The sequence below is a fragment of the Photinus pyralis genome, unplaced genomic scaffold, assembly GCF_008802855.1.
Source record: "Photinus pyralis isolate 1611_PpyrPB1 unplaced genomic scaffold, Ppyr1.3 Ppyr1.4_LG3a, whole genome shotgun sequence".
Lineage (NCBI taxonomy): Eukaryota > Metazoa > Arthropoda > Insecta > Coleoptera > Lampyridae > Photinus > Photinus pyralis.
The window spans coordinates 6,135,791-6,158,396 of NW_022170509.1; the positions used below are offsets into that span (position 1 = coordinate 6,135,791).

Genomic DNA, 22,606 nt, shown 5'->3' on the forward strand with positions numbered 1-22,606 from the left:
ATTTTTCTAATTGCTTTCCTATCTCGCCACGAAATCCTTTTGGGCCAGTCGTTTTCCCGTCCAAATGTTGCAGCAAATGTCTTAAAGGTAGTTCGTTTGCGTGCAATAGGCAAACAAACCATTGTAGGGATCGATTCAGCGAAAGCTCAAGCTGTCTAATAATTCCATTCTTATTACCAGTATTTACTGCTGTACCATCACAACCTATAGCCTGCAAATTTGAAACGTCAAAATTATGCTCCAAAAATTCTAGAATGCTCTTCTTTATACTTTGCGAGTCAAATGACCAATATATTTGGATCCTGGTTCTGAAACTAGGACTATATGTTCCTCAATCTTCGTTTTCTTGGACAAAATTCCTTCTTCACTAGTTTGAACTAACGTTTGGTCTTTTCTTCCATCAAAATATATTCCATATACCAATTCAGAACCGTCTTCTTTATCTATTCTCTTGAGCTCAAATCGAGCTTTTGCCCTTTCTCTACGAATTTTGCTGCGGTCGACAATTTTTGATGAATCTTCTGTAGTAATTATTCCTATATCTTTTAACGCTGCACTAACAAGAATTGCTGCCGTCCTATCTGAAACACCCGTTCTGTCACATGCCTGTGCTACACTTGGTAGTTTTATTCTCATCTGAGAAGTTGAAGGAGTATCGACCCTGTCTTCTAATTTAATGACATTTTCTTCTGATGAACTGCTGTTTGAAGTCTCTTCTTCTAGATTAGATGACACTGACTGGTATGCTCTGCCAATTAAAGATTTTTTGTATTGATCGTCATATTCATCATGCCTGATTCTCCTTTCCTCGGTTTTACTTTTACGCTTCCATCTCTTTTCGAGTACTTTTGTAGTTTTTTGATCAACTATACCGATTACCATTTTACGCGAAGTTCTTTGGTCGGTTAGAAATTCACGTTCAAGTACAGGCACTTTTATTGTACAAGAACAGCTTAAAAAGTCTTTACATTTGCATAAAGATATATCAAAGAGTTTCTTCTCGGCCAATTCTCACTTATAATTGCACAAGAGGTTTGTATTTTACCGAGTAAATTTGGGTTGTTTAGGTAATGAAAATCTGTTGCCTAGCAATTAGACGAGAAAAACTGTCAACTAATAAAAATGCGACACCGTAGGTGGAGCATTTTTAGGTTGACAGTTTTTCGAGTTCAATTGCTAAAAGGCAACAGATTTGAATTGCAACAACACAAATTTACTCGGTTTAAATACAAACCTCGAGTGTAATTCGGCAGGACAATTTAACGAACAAGAAATTCACATAACTAATCAATTACTGACAGACGTCAAACTAGTCATATGGGAAAGGATAATGCGATAATTGGTTCGAAAATGAATAAGTGAAAAAACCACTAGTGCATTTGTCGCTGGAAAAGTTGCAGGTAACTTTTGCCGCTGTCAAAGTGACAATTTCACTGCGGCTTATGCGATTTTTTATACATGAGTTGAATTGTCTAAATAAAACAACCTGTTTTGAATTATTAAGTTTACCGTCCTTTTTTAGCCGTTTCATTATGTTACGATATTTACCGTGGTATTCTCGAATTTTATGTAATATTTGTTGGTCTGATACAACACAAATGGAACTTTTCTGCCACAAGTTTTTCAAGTCTTTTATTAAACGGGAACATACATCATCAGCGAAACTAGGTCTTTGTTTACTTTGTTGTACAATTTCTTGTCGAAGATATAAGTAATATTTAATAATATCCGCGTACGTAGGCAACACATTGTTCTTAAATGGTTTTGGTACACCAAACACAGGGCACAATGAATCACGTCGCGTAAAAGACATTTTTTACATACGTTAACTGCTCTAATGCTGCCAAACAACTAAAATATTTCAACAACATAAATCAGCGGGGGCAGACGATACGTAGGTCTACGACCACAACCGATTTATTGCGACGGAGTTCGTGGAATCCTGTACGTTAGCCTCGTTGGCGCTAAGCCGGCGCAACGCGGTGTCAAAGAGCATGTAGTATTGTTTCAAGGTCATTATATTGAGTTGCTATTTGGTTCTAGGAATGTTTTGTAATACCTTCTTTACGTAATTATCCAGTAATAATTATTCATAAGATATTAGTGACAATAATAAGATATTATATATATATTTTTAAATATAGGGAAAATTCTAATTTTCAAAGCGGTTTGGGCAGTAGAAGTTTTAAGTTGATTGACCTGAGATTTTTTTTGGTGAATACTGGTAGTAAAAGGCAACTTTTCTACACATAGGCTTTAGGGAATTATGAAAAAAAAATTTCGCTCCAGCCTAAGTTGGGCTCAATATAGTCCACTTCTACCTCTGTTCCTGCCTCTTCTTCGTCACTCGTTGCCTCGATATCTTCTGCTATTCTCTGAGTTTCTTCTTCATCTTCGTCACTTTCGACCGCATTCGTTCCGATGCTCTTACCAGGTATTATATTTAATCTGTGTTTTTTCCTCCTTACTCTTTCTATAGTGCCACCGTATCGCCTGTCACGTAGGAACTCTGTCAAACAATCGTTAACTGCTGAAGTCGGACTTTTATCTAGGTCAGGGATTTTATCAAGAACTTTACTCCGGTTTAGCGGAACGATTCCTGTTGCAAAAAATCCGTTGATTAAATTGCGTTTTACGTTTAAGTTCGTCGCCACCCGGTTTTGTACTGTTCTTCGTTTCTACCAAATCCATTTTTTCTAAGGTCTGCTTTAACGAAGATGGGAATGATTCTTTCGGAATGCCGCTGGTATTGTGATGCCTCATTTTGAAACTGGAAAGAACGCTCCGCCAAGCTACTTTAAATGGCTTAAAGAAAGCCACGTCGATTGGTTGACATAGATGTGTTGAATGGGGTACTAAACAAACAAACACAATATTATGTTCTTCACATAAGGCCAGAACATTGTCATTAAAGTGCGATGCCAAATTGTCACCCAGCAACACTTTTCTTCCTTCGATTCTCTTTGCATGCGGCAAAAAACTGCTCACGAACCAGTCTTCAAAGGTGTTTACATCCATCCAGCCGTGGGATGTGCGATTGTATCTACAACCTTGAGAACAGCACGGCATAGGACAGCATGGTTCTCCACGAATTCCTCCTTCCTTCCACGTATTATACAAGTGCTGACTTTTATAAACAACGTAAGGTGGCAAAAGTGTTCCGTCAACCGATCCACACATCATGATTGTAGTGCAACTTTTTGAGTGGTTGACGATATTGTCAGGGTATTTCACTCCTCTGCGGTATATCAGTTTTTTACATCCCGGATCGTCTGCAACATTGGTTTCGTCGTAATTGAATATATTTTCAGGGGACACATCTTTTATAGTTTGCTCTAATTCAACAAAGAAATTTGTTAATGTTTCCCTAGATATTTTCGCTCTCGCTTTGTTAATGTTTCTTGATACTCTTTGAGCGACATTATTTTTGTGCCGTTCAAGAAGACTGACAGCCCAGTCCTTGCCGGGAAGGTTATTTGTAAATGCATTTACCGTACGCCCTTGTCGGTCTAAATATGATTTTGCCAACATTCTGAGCTCTAATAAATCCAATGGAAAGCCCCAATCGGAACATTTTAACGCAGATTTCAAAATCGCCCTTTCCTCGTTTTCCCCAAAAACAGTTTGCCCTCCAGCTTTTTTAATATGCCTACCGCTGTATTTATTGTAAAGCGTACCATATGGTATCTTGTAATGTTTACTTGCCGCTAGTATGCTCTTTTGGCCAGTGACAACGTCTTCGAGAGCCTCGTTCAAACTACTTTCGTTGTAATCTCCGTACGCACGAGTTCCGAGGGTTCTTTTATATTGGCGCACCATCTAAGAAGAAAGAAATAAATGAAAAATGAAGCAGTGATTGATAAATGCTAATAATTCGTGCTCAGGGGCGTCTTTGATAAGCTATCAATTTCGCCCCATGGCTGCTATCAAACCGCCCACGACACGTTTTCTTAAATAATATGCACACAGTTCGGGTTATGATTGGGCTTGAGATCAAAATAAAGAAAGAAGATGTTGCATCAGCATAACTAACTATAATAGCGATTGCGTGATGAACGCCTACCTTGATGTAACCAAAGTTGTGAAGCACTTAATAAAATAACAATAATAACACGAATTCTTCATGCGACTGGAGCACGCCGTAAAATGAAAATTTGTGAATGCGTCATACGCACTAGCTAAGTATGTCTATTAGCGAACCAGGATACACTTCCTGCGCTGGTGGAAATCTGCGCATAATGTAATTGTCGCGGTCGATTCAAAAATTGAATGTAGTTAAAAAATGTAGTACCAAAGCGTTTGCAAAGTCGCCCCGTTTTACGGTGTGTGATAGATGTGTATATATATATATATATATATATATAATATATATATATATATACACATTTAAAAAAGGTTTCAAGATTTAAGAGGAAATTTCGTCTAAAGAGATTGTAGAAGGAAAAGTGCCTATAACACTAGCAGCATATACCCCACGTTTTAAGATTATATATATATATATATATATATATATATATATATATATTATATATATATATTATATATAATACCATTTAAAAAAGTTTCAAGATGTAAGAGAATTTTTCGTCTAAAAGAGATGTAGAAGAAAAGTGCAAACACTAGCAGCATATACCCACGTTAAGATTATAGATATATTTTACAAATTAAAAAACTAAAGCTATAAAATTATGTCTTCTGATTATATGCACGATTTTCATCCCAATCCCCACCATTTGACGTTATACTTTGTTTTTTCTTACGCCGCAATACCTTTTCTCATCAAAATATACATCTGAAATGCTTGGCTTTCTGCAATTCTGTTCATAAATCCACCTAATCGGTTTTCTTTCATGTCTTTTAACAGATTATGTTACTGGGTTTGTCATTCCGTATTATCATAGTTTTAAAAAAGTTCACTAGACCCAATATGTGTAGCCCTTAGAAAAAATGACTCTTGAATTTGCTGATTCGAACTACTCGCCAACATTAACCGACATTTCCTACTTGTAACAGCTTTTATGTGGTTAATAGGCAGTTAAAATGTGTGTTGCCTTCACTTCAACCGGTTTCATCCCAGTCGTTCGGATGTTTACGATATATTATAGTCGCTTGGATTGATCAATTACATCGGATCCATACATACTTTCCACGTAGGCTAAAATTTTTTAAAGTTGACCATTGATAGTTCTAATAACTCTTTTCGGCCATGCCAGCCTTTTTTAATACTGCGTAGATTAGTTGATTAATATGTTGCTGTTGTGTTTCACACCTTATCAAAATGATTTGTTATAGAATTCCTTTCCTGCCATCGGTTTCTAAATTTTCGGTCTGCTCCGGTATTCTTATATACTTTGCATGCTTTTGTCACCTCTTCGCCTGTTTCTATTCTCAATACTCTCGTCCACAGATATTTAGGAAAAACAGTCATAACTACCAATATGTATTTGAGCCTTTATTATTTTTTAGCGTAAGGTATAAATTTCAGCTAAATCTGCCTGCCAAAGATCATCGGAAACCCTTTCAATAACAGTACGTCTACGTGTGAATTCTTACGTTGCCGCTTTGTGTAAGTCATTTACCACTTCTGCATTCTCTATTAATCTACTCAAGCTTCTTTGACAGCGTTCAAAGCTTTCTCTAAATGTTCCACAAATGGCGAAGACGTCGAAAGATGCTTTCAACGATTTGCATATAAACCTTAGAGTAGCCTTATTTATTAGCATCGCTATCATCTATGCATAAGCCACATTGGCAAGCCGTTTTCGTTTAGATTTAGTCTTGTAGGCTAGATAGTGGTGTAAGCGTTAGGGCATCCTGACTGTTCATAGGATCGGCAAACAATTACTTCAATCTTCTTGTTTTCCACGTTTATAGTATCGTCTGGTAATGGAAAAAGTTGTTTTCAACAGCCTTTCCAAATTGAGCATGGGTATGTGAACGTCCGAATTTATCCATGATGAATGTAAGAAAGAAGGCGGAAATGGGTATTTATACTAGTGACGTAAAAATCGCTGCGTAGGCTTTTGTGTATGTAGCCCTCTTCATATAACTCTTCCATAATTGATATTATATCATTTTTTACACCAGTGTTGCCTGCCATTTTTCACCCCATAAAACCTCTAACTCCCTATCAATTCATGGCACGCTATTCCAGTATTTGTATTCGATCGTCGGTCGAGTTCTTGAATAGAGTAATGCCGCTTCCCGATTTCGCACGCCCCCTATTCGCCGCTTCCTCCTCCTTCAGTAGAGGCTTTATTATAAGCGTATACTTTTTGCTCTTATTGCCACGAATCTGTTCGGTGGAGTCGTAATTGCGCCGTGCGACATGAGTTGCTATTATTATCTGCTTATAGTTACTTCTATCCTGCTTGGATACTAGCGATTCATCCGGTTCATTCATGATGATAAGTTCGTATAGCCCTGCAGTACCTTTGTACCGGATCCCGTTAATAACCAAATCTTCGTTATCTATCGTCACCTCTGTCTTGCCCATTCTCCACTTATCCGTTTCGACATTATAATGAATTCCAAAGGTGGTGTCAATTGCATTACTCGTATCTCTTATCATGCGCTCAACGTATATACGTGGTAGGTGTTTGTATTGTTCCAAAAAGTCTCGCGAACCTTGCATATCAAGTAATAAAGCAGATGATGATGATGCGATAGGAGGCTCTTCTTCTTCTTCCTCCGGTTGATGCTCTCCTATCACTGTACTCTGTAGAAATGATGGCGGCCGTCTCAATGATGGAGTAGCCGTGGGATGAAATGGCCTAACCATAGGACTAATATCAGTTGGAGGATATTTTTGAAAGTAGGGAAGTCTAGCCAGCGGACTGATCTCGGTAAGGGAAGAGGGCCTTCGTCTCACTCGCAAGTAATAAGGTATCGCAGGGGTCGTACGTTGTGGTGATGACTTGCCTTTTGCAGAAGATTGACGTTTGGGAGGTGAAGCGTTCGTAAATACTTCGTCCTCCGGCTCCTCCTTTTTCGTTACCATCTGCATCGATGGCGGTTCGATTTTCTTTACGATCTGAGATAGTGGTTGGATTAGGGGCTTGTAGGTTTGCACAAATTCTAGTTCTCTACTAAACCGATCCTCCTTAAGACGATTATACTTTTGTTGTATCGCTTTATGGGCTTGAATTATTCGTCGTTTCAATGCCATCTCCTTGTTATCCATGATGCGGATTGTCAAATGGATAGAATAGGTACACAGACAATAAAAACAGGGGAACAGGTAAACAGACCAACCTAGGTAAACAGACGAACAGGTAAACCGACGAACAGGTAAACAGACGAACAGATAAACAGACGAACAGTTAAACAGACGAACCGGTAAACAGGCGAACAGGTAAACAGGCGAACAGGTAAATAAGTAAACAGACCTGTTTATTAATAATCCGTTTATGTGAAAGCAGTTAGCTGTTAGCTGTCTATTTGCAACTGATCCATACATAAATGTTTACGGTATTATATAATGATCGAAACCTTTCCTAAAACGACCGTTTCGTACTTCGGCATCCTTATTAATCACCATAAACCCATATGGGGTCTGCCAGCTTTCAGAACACATCTCTCGAAACAGCTGCATACTTATTAGGGGGGTGACATGGTCTTCGTAAATGTGTCGCAAATTCAAATCGTCCTGTTCGAACAGAACAATTAAGTTGGCGTTGTCTCGTATAAGTTGTTTGGGAATTTTAGAGTACGTTTGGCCTAAGTAGAAGCAATCGATAGCGTTATGTCTGCCCATTGAAAAGTATGCTCTAATGTGATCCTGTTTTTCACAAGCAATGTCATCAAAAATAAAAACTGAATTAGGTTTTGCAACGCTGGGCTCCATAATATCTGTGTTATCGCTGAAGGTGAAGAAGCCTATGTCCTTCATAGGACTCAGAATTTCTCCCAAGAGCCTATACGTACCCTGATTTAGTGATTTGGAATAGACATACACATTTTTGAAGCGTAGACCATTAGATTCAGTTAGTAGACTCAGCATCGTATTCGTTTTGCCGCAATTCGACGGTCCACAAATTAGACATCTTACGCTGTTTGGAAGTAACTCTCCATGTCTTTTAGACCCCACATTTGGTGTTATAAAAGTATCAAGATTTTGAATGGGAAGTTTTTGCTCGTGCACAACTACCTTCATTTTTGATGGTTAAAATTAAACTAGGCACATTTTGGTCAATACATTTTATTTATACTAGAAAATACATTTTCAAAAAATATGAACTATAGTTTCTTCACTTCTCCAGTCAAAGGATTGTATTGAACTAGGGCGTCGTGCAAGATCAGACAATAAGCAACGGTTCCCGCCTCGAAGGCCTCCATCGATTCCATTTCCAATCTAACATCTACCGTTGAATGCTTCAGAGATTCGTTTTGTTTTGAACAATCCATTACAAAGATTGGACAACTTTTAAAATAAGAATAATCAAACAAAGCGTCTTGCTCGTCCTTGATGTAATAATCTCTACGAAAGTTTACGTAGTTTTGATATGCGGTTATATATTTGTTGGCACTAAAATCTAAATGCATCGCTTCGTACGGATAACTTTCAGAATTGAGATGAAGCTTTAGATTGCGGATATTGACGTTATCGAAATTGGTCGCTCTCGCCTCATGCGAAAACCTTTTTCCACTACGTTGAAATGCTACGATTACCCATCGAGGTTTCTCTAATTGGGTTGACGTTTTGATTGGCCATATATCCGACTGTGCCTGTTTCAAAGCGGGCAATTCGTACAGTTCCCATTGACGAAACGGCATTGTAATTATTGCATCCTTGTTAATGCGCTCATATAGCCCAATTTTGGCACTGTCGCTAACTGTCACGTGAGGAACTTTCCATTGAATTTTTGTTAATGTTATTGTTGCATCGTTCGCTGTGCCCATGTAACAATCGGCATCGCTTCTAGCACGAATCAGTACCAATTCTTGGCGCATGTTTACGATAACTTGACGATAGTCTTCCATACTTCCAAATATGTGCTTTAACGGAATGCAAACGGTGAAATGCTTCTCCTTGTTGCTCTTGACGTAGTCTACTTGAAGGGACTCATCCATGGGCGACCATCCCAAATGTTTGAGACCTTTGCTTTCAGTAGCTGTATACGATACGTATCCCTTGAGTGAGGATGTAATACCCGGATTCCTACATACATCTACTTTCTGACCCCCCAACTCGTAGCGTATTTCTTCGAAAAGAAATGCCGCAAAATTGTTCGTTAGGTTGCATGTCTTTGCGATCGCACCCTCTTCTTGAGGCTGATTCCATTCAATTTTTCCTTCTATGTATAGAAAGCTGTCGTATGTGGCAGTCACCAGGTCTTGATTTTGAATTAATATACGGATTTCACTGGAAAGCCCATAGTTCGAAGACCCTCCGTACGGAAGATAAGTATGGACATCTGACTTGATTATAGTTTCGTCAAAGTGTACGTTTTGAAAGATGTTTAACGAGTCTGCCGCCACTGCCATTTTGCACTTTCAAACCAATGGATTCCAGGAAGTATTTTTCTGTTGGGGTTAACGTGTCCTGGTCTCGACTCGCTGTAGAATAGCTGGATTTACGCTTACATCGTTTATTTATAGTGCTGCTAAGGAAGGATGGCGGTGGGCCTTGATTAATACGTAACCCCATATTCTTTTAACTCTAATCGAACTGTAAATGGCTCACTGTCCCCGAAATCTATTGGTTCACCTTTTTGATTCGTCAACTTTATGGTTATGTTGCTAATTCTGCTGATATTTACTTCCAGATATTGAGTATTGTTTGGAATTTTGTCTAAGCGGTAACCTGGTGGAACGGAGACGTCTATTTCATAAAGGACTTTAGCAGGATTTCCGTTACGATAGGATCCCGTAATGAGATTGCACTCTATGTGAATATTACTATGCTTAATTATTTGTATATCTAAAGCTGATTTATGTATAACGTTGGCTTCCAATATCTTCGATTCGAAACCGAGCATGCGCCCTATGCAGTCTCTTGGAGTGAAATCTATAGCAAATTCGCAACTAAGTTCACCCTTGACCCTAGTGGAAATGCAATATTGGACCTAGGTTGGCTAGACATTGCGTAATATTGCGAGCAATTGAAAACCAATATTGGTCCAAGATGGAATTGTGAACATTTTCCAATTTGTGGACAATATTGCAAAGCAATATTGGTTAAATATACAAAATAATTTGTATACAATATTGGCTCTGAATGGTTCCCCAATCGGCAGTCAGTATTGGCACAGACAATGCAGTCTCACTTGCATGCAATATTGTCTCCAAATAGACTTACTATCTCTCGCCAATAATTTTATGTCCAATAAAAACAGAAAGTAGATGAAATTTATTTATTGCATAAAAAAAAAGATTCTTACATGAGTGGAGCTATATAAAAATAAAAAGACTATAATTCCTGTGCATTTAATGCACCCGCGTCAACCTTGTCAGTTATTTTTGTTCTGTCTTTTCGTCCTCCTTCGCGGTCACCTGACGTAGCAAGGCAGTTTCCAATGTGTTTGTTGATTTCTTTGTCAGTCACATTGGGAAATTTGCGACGAACTGCATCTGTAAAGGAACGTAAATGTTTAAGAAAATGTTCACCTCACAACATATGTAAAGATTAATTTTAGGAGACTACTACATTTATAAACTATAGCACAAAATACCCACGTCCCACGTGTCAATCTAACAAAAGATTAATAAGCTATTAGAGCACTAAAAAGTACCGTACCTGTTAAAGCAGATGACAGCTTGAGTTTGATGAATGACCGCTTGGATTGTCGCCCATAACAAGAAAACTTCAGTGCCATTTCTTTCGAAAAAATTTCAGAATGTTGCTAACCATCTGACGTAGATGGTCACCTCCAACCAGGGACATTTGAAGTATCTAGAAAGAATGTGATCAGAGAATCATTTTATATAGTGTTTGATAATAATTATATTACCATCTCAGCTCTGATTTGCTCAGAATTCAGACTGTCATCCAGTGTCACCAAATCCTCATCAGTTTGAACTGGCAACGTAAATTTACTCACTGCCTCCGCTGTTACGGACATCGCTCCAAAATGTTTTTCCAGAATGGTGAGCATCCGAAAGTTTTCCTTGCGGAGTTCTGTAATTTCATACTTCAATGTATGGAGCTCTTTGATTATTTTAGTATTCATATCAGATGGAGCGTTACATGTCCTACCGAGAGATGGTGTGTGTTGCGTTTCCTCATGTTTATGTTTTGGGGTTATGACCTGCTTACTCTTCCTGGGGGTTGATGTCAAGCATGTCTCTTCTGTTCCACGTACACTACCTGAATAAGTTCCCAGTTTCTTTTTCGCAGCAGAAATATTACCAGACATATTACTTTTTAAAAAGGGGGTGTTTTTGGCATGTTCAAACCTTTTATTATGGGCAGTGTTCTTGAGTTTTAATGGTTCAAATTCTTCATAATCCGATTTATTGCTATTGTTACTGCCACTATGAACCTCGCATTCCTGTTCATCGTCACTTTCTCTTTCATCTGCATCATCAGTGTCGATGTTCGAAGTGTATAATGCTTGTTGCGTTATTTTTTTAACAAGCACTAAATTGGTGGCAGTTTTTATGAACCGGGCATCACATTCACTGTATTCATAGCTTGTCTTTGGAGGTTGGCATGCATCAATAAGAACAATTCTCTTTGATAGTGCACATTTGGGCCATAAATATTTGCTCTTTGTATCATCGAGAGCCCAACTTGAAGGAACGTAATCACATCCGCCATCAGACCAATAAACCACGTCCCAAGACATTCTCTGAAAAAAAAATCGATTATATGCATGACACAATAAAAATTGTAAATAAACTTAAAGGAGTGTGCTTTATGTCAAAAAGGAGACTTTCTAAATGGCACGAAATCTAGTTTTAAAACAGATTTATGGAAGCATCTATAATATACTCACACAGTTCGTTATGCAACATTCCCATTACAAGGAAATGATTGTCCATGGGGATAACAAAACATTTGCATTCTATATTCCCGACAGGTTCTTCGAACAAGAAATTGTTCAGTTCTTGTACTTTGTATACATTGATCACCTTTGATGAAACTGGTTCGGTATATGCTTCATATTGCCTCCCAAATATTCTTCCCTTGATTGTCAAAATATTATTGGTTTCTATTAATTCCACAACCTTCATAACCCTTTTATTCTTCAATAATATGAATGAATCCTTGTCACTTGTAATGTTAATTTTATAGCCATGATGATGGTTGAGTATAGTTTTATTCTCATTTACTGTATTACATCTATTTAAAGGATACTCTTCAAGAAAATTGGACTGCTCAGCTAATCTCACGCACACTTGAGCCAATGGCTTGTTTGGCGTTCTTATCATTTTCACCAATTTACCTAAGTAGCTTTCAAAAGGGAAACAACTCATTTCGTCCAGACTGTAATGTCCATCTACAGCTTCTTTGGCCATGTGGAAAATAGAATGCATATTATAAATTATAGCATCTTCGCCATAAATATACTGAACCCGAGCAGAGAATTGCTTCATTTTTTCTTTCGCAATTTCTCCTAAACCATCTCTGTAGTTTCCTGAGCATAATATCCTCATAGAAATGTGAAGGAGTAAGAAATGCTTGAATTGTTTATTCGAAATTAAATCTTCCATGATATATGGACCATAATAGTTCATAAACGTTCTGAACTCTTTAGCTTTCCAATAATCAACTTCTGTGAGAGAACGTGGTTTACGATCAAACTCACATGGTGTGCCACATCCAGAATGCGCCTTGAAGCTATTTGCCTTTTAGAAGGTGCTAATCGATGTTCTGCCGCTCCTTGGAGCCAATGGCCTAGCACACGCTTCATGACACCCAAACATGCCATGTGCATATAATCTAGGGGAAATCCAGAAACTAATCCGAAATAACTCACGTCTAAGAGAGGTGAAAGACCAGTAACATGTTCTGTCACGCGAGACCTACATTCTCGGATGAATGAATTGTCATTTCGTAATATTACATTATCTATTTCTGGGAATATCACTTTATTATTGATTCGAAACCCACGTTGAGTACATTTCTCACAACCAAAAAATCCTCCATGGCCCTTTATACACTTGATAAATGCTCTGGCAGGTGCATCGCAAATAATAGCTTTCAGGCGTATTTCATACTTTTTACCTCCGTAACTGAAACCATAAGTGTGCATGTGGTTGATTTCATCAACAAAATCTTTAAGATACTCTGTTACATGCTTTGGTTTGCCCTTGCCATTATATATAGCAATAGGAAAGGGCGAGAACTTGATACCTTTGATATATATCATTCCCAGAATTGGCCAAAAATTCAGCAATGTGCTGACATGGATTTTCGCACCGTCAATGTTACAAATCAAATCAATTTGTGTCTTATCGTATTTTTGTAATATATGGTGAAGCCCTCGACGGAACTCGTACTTCAAGTTTTGTGTAATTCCGAAGTAAACATATTCACCAGCGTCATCTTTTGCACTTAGCATATCAACTATGTTATAGTTTTTAACAACCTTAAGAAGTGTTTTTGAAGATAGTGGTAAATCAGGGTGATATTCCTTCAAAATTGGAAGTAGCATATTGATTTGAGAGTGAGATACATGAGCACGTATAGCCCAAGTTCTCAATTTATTGGATAATGAATTTGGATCTGCATAAGGATCTACTTCTTCGGGATTCTCATTACTCGCAACTTTACTATTTATTAAATCGTGACTTTCTGGATCACTTGCATTGTCGTTTGTACAGTAGTACTCAAAGGTACTTGGCTCGTTACACCCATCTGAATCATTGGTAGAACCAGATGACATTTCGATATCAGAGAGTTCAGAGTTATCGGAATTATAAGTACCGTTTTCATTCATTGAAATTTTCATCATATCTCTCCTAGTCTGTCTTGCAATTCGCATACATTTTTTGGATCTGTTACTGGATGCCATTCCGTTAAATTTTGTATCAACGTCTAAAACAAATCCAGAATTGTGAACAAACCTTTGAATATCTCATTACGTTATTCTGGTCTGGACTTGTCCGACTACAAACGGAACACAACATACGTAATGTTTCTATCGGAATCGATTGTGAATCTACGGTTGTATGTAAACATTTACATACATTGAAACTTGAGAGTTTTAAAGTAATACTGCTTCATGCGAAATTGATCGGGGAAAATATCCTGCTAACTACATGAAAATAATTGATATTCCGTGCACGAGTAGAACGATTAAAGTATTTCGAGAAAAATTGCGCAATTTTTTTCGTACGCAAGCTTTCCCTTCCTTGGCTATACCATGTGCATGCAGACAATGGACATGAATATGATCAAAGAATACTCACATCGCTGCTCAGTAGCCCAGAGACCAATTGATGTCGATGACAGCGATGGGCCAGTGAATCGAACACCAAGTCGGCAACAGTGTTGGTGATCTGAACAAATTTCCTGGTGCGTGAATGTTTTCAATGGAATGCTATACCAATTATTAACAGCGGCGATATCACTTGGATCTAAAATGAAAGCAAGTTTCTAGGTTATGAATATTTATGGAAACTAAACTTACATGGCGTTAGAAGATTGTAATCTCGTCCGCTATATAAATCAACCAAAATAAAACCTTAAATTCAATTTATTAGTCGATTTATTATGAATCACACAACTAAAACACAAAAGTACACCACGTTTTAAACGTAAAATAAACGCAAGTCGCCGGTCCAACATGAAGTGAGTCTCAAGAATAATCACACTGAAGTTGTTACTCGCGCGGTTGCCAACTATAGCGCTCGATTGATGCGTGCGGAGTTGCCATTGCGGCAGGAAAAGTTACATCCAAAAAATCAAACCTATACGAACCCGGCATTTTGGAAATAATTCGTTGGTTTTTTAGTAAATAAACCATAAAATTTGTTTCGAAACGCATTACATGTAAATCGTCATATTATATACACATTATTATTAATAAGAGGTGGTCGACAAATTGGTTAACTATTGTAATACAATATAGCCCCAACATTGACTACTCCAATATTGCTTTCCAATGGTAAAACGAAATAGCGCCAATATAGATTACAATACCCCGGCAATATTGCATTTTCGTCTGTATACAATATCGGCATGGCATTGCAAATATTGGCCCTATACTCAAATATTGGGCCAATGTTCCACCAAGTTCTAGCCAATTTGCATTTCCACTAGGGAAGCGTATTGTTATTGGCACGTAAACTAAAGCGACGAGTGGGTATGTTAGCTTTTATATACGCGCTTAGCTCGTCCAACTCGTATGCGCCGTGCGGAATTATGATTTCGTGCGAGACGATGTCACCCTTTTTCCTATAATAAAATTTGTCGTTTCCATAGTGGATATGTCTTATGCTATTACAGCTATAGAAACCTACTACCCCGATTACATATGTTCTTCCCGAAGGAAGTTCGATGGGTGGATAGAAATCATGACTGGCTATATTTCCAATACCCTCTATGCTGAATGTGATCGACATGACTAAGGTCACTAAATAGTCGCACGTGTTATTTATACAGAAACTTTAAACATAGATGCCCGCAATTCGTTGTCCCGAATTCTTGCTCTTGCGTGTAATTATAGTATATTTTACAATTGCTAAAATATTTGATCACTTCTCGTGGCGGTGGAATATTACCGAAGCTATCATAGTACCAAACCCGTTCACCACGTTTCTTATATGAGACCCAATGAGTGCCTGGCCCTCTTTTGCTATCTAAATTAATAACACCGGCTTCATTTTTCCATGACGTTATAGGCATATTATCACGCATAAACACATCCCTAAAGAATGGTACACCCGCTGCATGTTTACGTAAATCTACATCTGTCAACGGTCGGTTTGGCAATTTTTTAATTTTTTTTTTTCAAATGTAACGCTAAACTTCCTCCAGATTTGTATGGCTTCAAGTACATCGCGCCACCACTTTTATTTCCAATAGCGATCGATTCCATCGTGCGGTTATGACGCGAAGTTTCATCCAGCATTTTACGTGCATCACGCGATGCATTAACTGCTTTAGCAATGCCTGCTGCGCCACCTGCCAATGCCCCGACTGCTGAAAGGCCTGCGAATATGGGTATCAGAAATGGTAAAAACCCGCCCTGTTTTGGTATGGGAATAATTCTGGGTACGCTCACATTTCGTCTTCCCCCTAATCTCCTAACAGCCAAATTAGCTGCCGTAGCAGCTGATTTTATTAGGTCCGCGGTATTTCCACTTTTCCTCATTTTCTTAGCAATAGTTCTACGCAAATTTAATAAACTACTTTTCGCCTTCTTCCCCTTAACTCCCATCCCCAACTTTCGTTTCACCTTCATGATGGTGCCGACTGCAAGAGCCGCTGCTCGTTCCTCTAGCTTTGCGTTAGAAGATTTTAGGCGTTCCCAAGCTTTGCGCTCTAAAACGCGGTCTGCCTGATGTCGACTTTCTAAGTTTTGGTTATCCCTGTAGCTGATATCGTGCTCTTTGCACTGAATATCCAGCGGGTTTATGCCCGGATCACCTCGTTTTAATCTTTTATTTAATTTAGTACCAGGTCCGCAGTACTGATATCCAGGAATATGTAGCTCAATTGGAAGTTTGTTTATAAGAGTATTAACCAAGCCGCTCCCACCTGTACTCTTACGCTTCCTAATGAACATTGTGGTACGCAGTGGTGAGTTTGGATATTTATAGGAAACCACTCATCAAATCAAATGAAAATTTTTTAATTATGCATAAACGTTTTTATTGAGGTTGATATATGTGATACATTAAATAAGTTGGTCGATGGTATAAAATTTCCATTATACAAACTGTATTAGTACGTCTTCAATATCACGGTAGATATTATCATCATCGGGATTATCGTCACCAAACTCCATTTTACGAAAGTAGCGGTTAGTTATTCACCTGCTCGATAATATTTTGATAGAAACTGGGCAGCTCGTATGATTCCAATAGCTCCAGTCGATAGTTGATTATATCCTTCAAATTAAACAATTCTTCAATATCGTTCTTATTCATCGTGTAGTACCAATTACCACATTGTACTGTTACACTCTTTAATATTTTCTCGTTATCCTTTACGGACTCCCAGTGATAACAAATCTTGATTTTGCTATTAAGCGATTCCCAATTTTGTTCATACTCAATATCTTCATCTTCCTTAACATTTGACCAATCAATCGATCTTTCAATCTCTTGTGATCTCAAAAACTTCATTTCAAGGTAAGTTTGACACTTTAGAAGCGTCTCCCAATCTTTTCTTTCCATTAATAAAACGTTCCCGCACACTATCCGTAAAATTGGCGAAAGGTGAAGGTGTGTACTATAACCAATTTCTAAGTATTTTGAATTATTTTGACTGTCGAAAAGAGTGTACACAGTACAATCAATTAAACGTTCTTCAATAGCTTTGCTGTGCATTGTTTCAACTGGGGGGAAGGTGTAGAACTATCTCCGTTATCATTACAACACCAACACGTGCATGAGAAATAGTTGCTATTGCAGCTATTTTTAGCAGACATGTATAGATTTTTTAATCGATTCGTGAGAGTGGACCACACTGCGACAATCGCACGACTGAACCAGTGTTGATGAAACACGTCCATTTTATTTAGAAATGAAAGACACTCTTATGTATATCATATTTATTTACAATCATATTTACTTAGTTATTTACATAAATTTTAAATTAGTGGTCTTTCCCGCCATTCCGGTGCTTGTAACAAACACGTCCTTATTTGTTAAAGACTCCTTGAAAAGGTTGAGTCGATCATCTTGTTTGAAGTATTCATAAAATCGTAATGGCAGCACGCATTTGAAATTTTCGGTTTCTAACACTATTCTATCACCATATTTTGTATTTATGGTATCGATGTTAAGAATTTTAAATTTTTCTCCTACTTCCATATCTTTCACATTTTTGAATGCCTTGCAGAATGTTCTGTTGTTTAATGTGTTAAGATCCATGTTAACTGTTTCAATAACACTATCAGACTGATTGAACGCACTTTTGCGGCTGTACCTTATATTTCCAACTGGTGACCTTGAAATCTGCACCGATAGACTTTCGTACGATGATTCACTTCCAATACAGGAGATAGGATTGCATGCATGTGCTCGATCTTCCGCTGGAAACGAACTCTATCGAGTGCTACAGTTTCCCATGGACCTTTCCTGGCCTCCCAATAAGCGAAATGTCATGCTACCATTACATATGTCTTGTTCTGAGATTCAGCAAATTTGACTTTCTTCATTTTCATCGCAGGATGAGGAGGAGAATGAAGAGTCATCAGTTTTTATCCATTCCATTAGCTGGCTGCTAAATTCCTCCAATTTAGCATCCTTCAATTTTCGCATAAGACACGCGTCACATATCTCATACTTTAAATACTCATCACACAACTTCTCACCCACCTCATACCTTTTCGCAATATCATGACACTCTTGTTCACTATATTCGCCGTTTCCATATACAGTTTCATGTTCGGCATCGAATATTAATGCCGAGAACTGCTGTCTAAGGCGTTGAACTGCCGTTTCAAAGTCAGAGGCTTTAACCCACGATTTCTCGGCATATGCTATCCACGACATGTTAAATTTTTTATCTACCTTTTGCTGGTAATTTTACACTTATATAATCCCAGTGCCACCCCCACTACTTTGTAAGTAACTTTTCTGGTGACTTTTGCACTAGGATTGGCATTACTAACGTTTTAGTAACTATTCTGGTGCCTTTTTGCATTAAGATCAGCATTACTACTTTTTAGTAACGTTTCTGGTGACTTTTTGCATTAGGATCGGCATTACTACTTTTTTTAGTAGGTAACTTTTGTTGTAACTGTTTGCGTTAGGATCGGCTTTCTAGGGACTTTTTTGCGTTAAGATCAAGCCTAGTAACTTTTCTGGTGACTTTTTGCATTAGGATCGGCATTACTACCTTTTTAGTAACTTTTCTGGTGACTTTTTGCGTTAGGATCGGCCCTATATAACTACTCTTGTCAATTTCTCTTCGGTCTTCACGTGAATTTATATCGTCAAATCGTAATCATCGAATGAGGAATCGAAATCGATTGTAAGACCTCGTACAATAAATTGCGTCAATTCCAGTGCCATCAGTTCTCGAAACGTCTTTTAGATTTTGTCGTCCCGACTTACACGCACCAAGAAGATAAAACATGCCAAGCTGGAACTAATTTCATCCCTGTCTGGTAGTTTTGCATCTCTTTCACGTTGATAATTTTTATTTATACAAATGTTTGTGCAGTTTGTTATCATTTCAATGATCCTATCGTTTATAAAAATTTGAAAGCATTCAAAAGCACATGACGATCTGAATAATACTAACCAACCCAACCTCTTCGGCAACACATATTCTGGAAGCAGATATTGCAGTAACTTCTTTTCGAGATACTTACGGTATGTAGAAGGCGAGTATATTGTATGTATTTTTGACCCGGATTAATTTATTCTAGTTTCTACCCCCACGTATTGTATAAACTTTTTCTTGATTCATTGAATAGTCCTTCGAATACCATATCTAGTCGAAGTATTTGTAGATTATTTTTGAGGTGCTGCTCCACGCATGCTAGTTACGCTTTTTAATACCACGAGCGTAATTAGCATGAGTGGAGCAGCACCTCAAAAATAATCTACAAATACTTCGACTACTTATAATATGAGTTATTTCAATAAAAACCAACTTAAAAGAATTCTTAACAATGTGAAACTGATATAGTTACATAAAAGACGCAATTCAATCACAAAGACTAAGGTCATCAGATATTGCTGTTTTGTGGTTTGCTTTCACCACATAAGTTATCGGCAAGTCTTTCGAGTATATTTAGAAAGCGATCTTGCCGCTCCATCTTTTTCCTGTGTCTTCGTTCCAAACTATATTTCGTTTTTCTTTTTTGTTTTACTGGTATATGGAGATGGTGTACTACGCACCGATATTGGGATGGAACACCGTGATTTTCTGTAACTTTACAAACACATTTTATTTTTGTTTTCTTTATCCTCCTACCCTTTTCTTTTTCTGTGGTGAAGTTGTCGCTGCCAATTGAGATCCTTCAGTGTTACTTGTTGAAACACCAACATCGAGTGGGAATCTAAAACATAACCATCATCATTAAAAATTCTTACGATTACATGAGCCTTGGTGTTGGTCTTTACTTGCTCCCAAATCTTTGGTTTGACATTAAGTTTGATGGAAAGAACTTCAAACAGTGGAAGATTCAAGTTAAGTGCGTTTTAAAAGCGAAAGGCGTGTACGCAGTTGCGTGTGGAATCAACTTTGAAATCTGCGGAAGGAGCCGCCGAAATAGAATCCTTTATTATTATTTGAGTCAAATGAGATATAACGATCTAGCTTTAATTTGCGAGAAAGAAACAAGTTTATACGTTCATAACTTTGGTTACTATTTTCCCCTGCAGCTAAAGTCTTTTTTGATTTTTCTTGTAATCTCTCTCCCATCCAGATTTTCGTTTTCGATTACTCTCCATCACTTTGCACGGACACTACGACACTCATGGTAATATCTGATCTCGCTCACTCTAATAGATGGGAAATAAAGGATTTGGTGCAGTTTCAAACAAAGTCAGGTATTCAGTGCGAGTATAAGTACCTATTAGTGAATGGAAACTGAGATAGAATAAGCAGTCCTTGTAGTTTGTAGGAGTTCGTTTTCTATAACCACAGACACATAACCACAAGTACGGTCAGGGGCGATTGTAACGTTACAACCGACCCCGACTTAACGATTTTTTAAAATATTCGTTTTTTTAATAAGGGTTCTAAATTCCAGAATGCCTCGTACGAAGGTCAGAAGAACTGACAGAGGCACCAAAGACATATCAATATATGAAGAGGCCTACACCGAAGTAAAAATGGCACATTGTCCATTCGTGTAGCAGCAAAAAAATATGAATTATGTCACGTGTCTTTAACAAGGTTTAAAAAGAAAAAAGAAGCACACGGTGAGGATGGAGGAAATGTTTTGGTTACTATGGGCTATCGAGCATGGAATAAAGTTTTTAACGAGAACCAGGAAAAGTAATGTTTGAAAATTATTCTTGTAAATGCAACAAAATATGATGTTGGTCTTTTTCATATCGGTGAAGTCAACGACTATGCCATCACATGTGATCATGTCTGCACCAGTTCAGAATCTTAATCCTCCCTTAAAAACTATTTCAAAAAATTGAAAGCTGGTTTTTCTTGATCAAAACAGATGATCAAATCTAAAACCCTCTTGCTGTTAACTATATTTTTTAAATAAATCTCACGCAACTGCTCTTTTGACAATTTAGCGTTTAATACAATGCCAGTTGTCGATTATGTACATTGGTTTCTCAATTAAATTGGTATGGGCAATTAGCTGAATCACTGCATTTATGATCATTTCGCATTTTGCCGTTTAAGTGGAAGGATAGTGTTTGGGTACTAGTATCTCGAGTCTACGTAGTGAAATGGCTGAAAAAATAAGATGTCGAATCGATGGGGATATTTGACAGAGGGTATCATACGCGAGTTAATGGCAAAAAAACGCGAAAAACAATTATAAATCAGCAATTGCAGTGGAAGAAATTCATGGAGTTTTGCGACTTAAAAAACATCAAGCTCAATGGTCATTGAAGAAATTGTGGACATAGTAGAACTCGGTAGCTAAAAGAATCCAAGAGAAACTTTTGAAGAATAAGTTTTATTTATTATATTCTTCCTAAATATAACTCGTATTGAATACCAATGACAGCACTCCTTGAAAAGTTTGTTTAGCCACAGCTAAGGTTTGTTTAAATCGGTGTCTTCGGGCATTTGATAGGGTTGATCAGGTTTCGCCAGTAACGGTCATAACGATGCATAATGGCTTTTAAATTAGAACAAATCCTCACAACAAAAAACATAACAGTACTGCAGAAATAGTAATTAAATCTAAAAGAGTGGCACAATCTTTTTCTGTACCAGATAGGTTTTTACACACTTTATTCACTAGTACATCGTGTAGGTCCCAAGAATCATTCGCAAGTCTGCGATTGTAGTACGTGAAGGTCCCAAGAATGGCCCGCAAGTCTTAGATTGCAGTAATTGTAGCCCCGGGCGAAAAGATACCAACTCCAAGCAGTTGATGAGTACACTCAGATATTTTGATTGTTTTTGGAATTTGATTCAAACTCAAAGGAATATTGTTTCATTGATTTTTGAATGGAAGCTGTGTGCCAATAAAATGTGTATCGACTAATATGTGGCTATGGGTAGTTAGTGTTACTTGTACACTCGTGATGTATTCTGTTAGCGGTCTTGACCCAGCTGGAACTGTAGTCCTAACGATTTACAATTGATTGGACGAGCACAATATTTGGTTGAAGTATTTTGGCGAAGTGCTTCAGCCCGGTATTCCTAAGTTGCCTTTATAGTTCCTACAGGGACTAAACTTTTCGCCGTTTTAAAACATCAAATATCACTTTGTAGATTAGCAAACTGTCGATATGCTTTTAGTTCTATGTAAGCAGCAACTAAACCTACAAATACAACAATTCCCATTTTTTAGTAACACCAAGGAAGGTTCCTTTAATTGACTGGCGT

At 37.7% G+C, this 22,606-nt stretch overlaps 2 protein-coding genes across 2 annotated transcripts; both read right to left on the bottom strand.

The window, feature by feature from the left end:
• Positions 1–8,238: 8,238 nt before the first annotated feature.
• On the bottom strand, positions 8,239–9,486 carry LOC116165742. Its single transcript, XM_031480408.1, has one exon. The coding sequence runs from the start codon at positions 9,484–9,486 to the stop codon at positions 8,239–8,241; it is 1,248 nt and encodes a 415-aa protein (XP_031336268.1).
• An 855-nt stretch (positions 9,487–10,341) lies between these two features.
• LOC116165743 lies at positions 10,342–15,129 on the bottom strand. The gene is made up of 8 exons (XM_031480409.1): positions 14,580–15,129; positions 14,359–14,526; positions 12,776–13,984; positions 11,940–12,719; positions 11,198–11,308; positions 10,953–11,119; positions 10,739–10,894; positions 10,342–10,572 (listed from the first exon to the last, which is right to left on the bottom strand). The coding sequence occupies exons 3-7, from the start codon at positions 13,959–13,961 to the stop codon at positions 10,808–10,810; spliced, it is 2,331 nt and encodes a 776-aa protein (XP_031336269.1). The 5' UTR covers positions 13,962–13,984; positions 14,359–14,526; positions 14,580–15,129; the 3' UTR covers positions 10,342–10,572; positions 10,739–10,807.
• Between the last annotated feature and the right edge of the window lie 7,477 nt (positions 15,130–22,606).

Excerpts from the sequence above, each read along its gene's own strand:
- LOC116165742 (XM_031480408.1), bottom strand. The coding sequence starts at position 9,486 with ATGGCAGTGGCGGCAGACTCGTTAAACATCTTTCAAAACGTACACTTT.
- LOC116165743 (XM_031480409.1), bottom strand. The coding sequence starts at position 13,961 with ATGGCATCCAGTAACAGATCCAAAAAATGTATGCGAATTGCAAGACAG. Across the intron at positions 12,720-12,775 it reads AAGGCAAATAGCTTCAAGGC|AAGTTGATTATTGGAAAGCT; the intron begins GCATTCTGGATG and ends GTTCTCTCACAG. Across the intron at positions 10,895-10,952 it reads AGCAAATCAGAGCTGAGATG|ATACTTCAAATGTCCCTGGT; the intron begins GTAATATAATTA and ends CATTCTTTCTAG.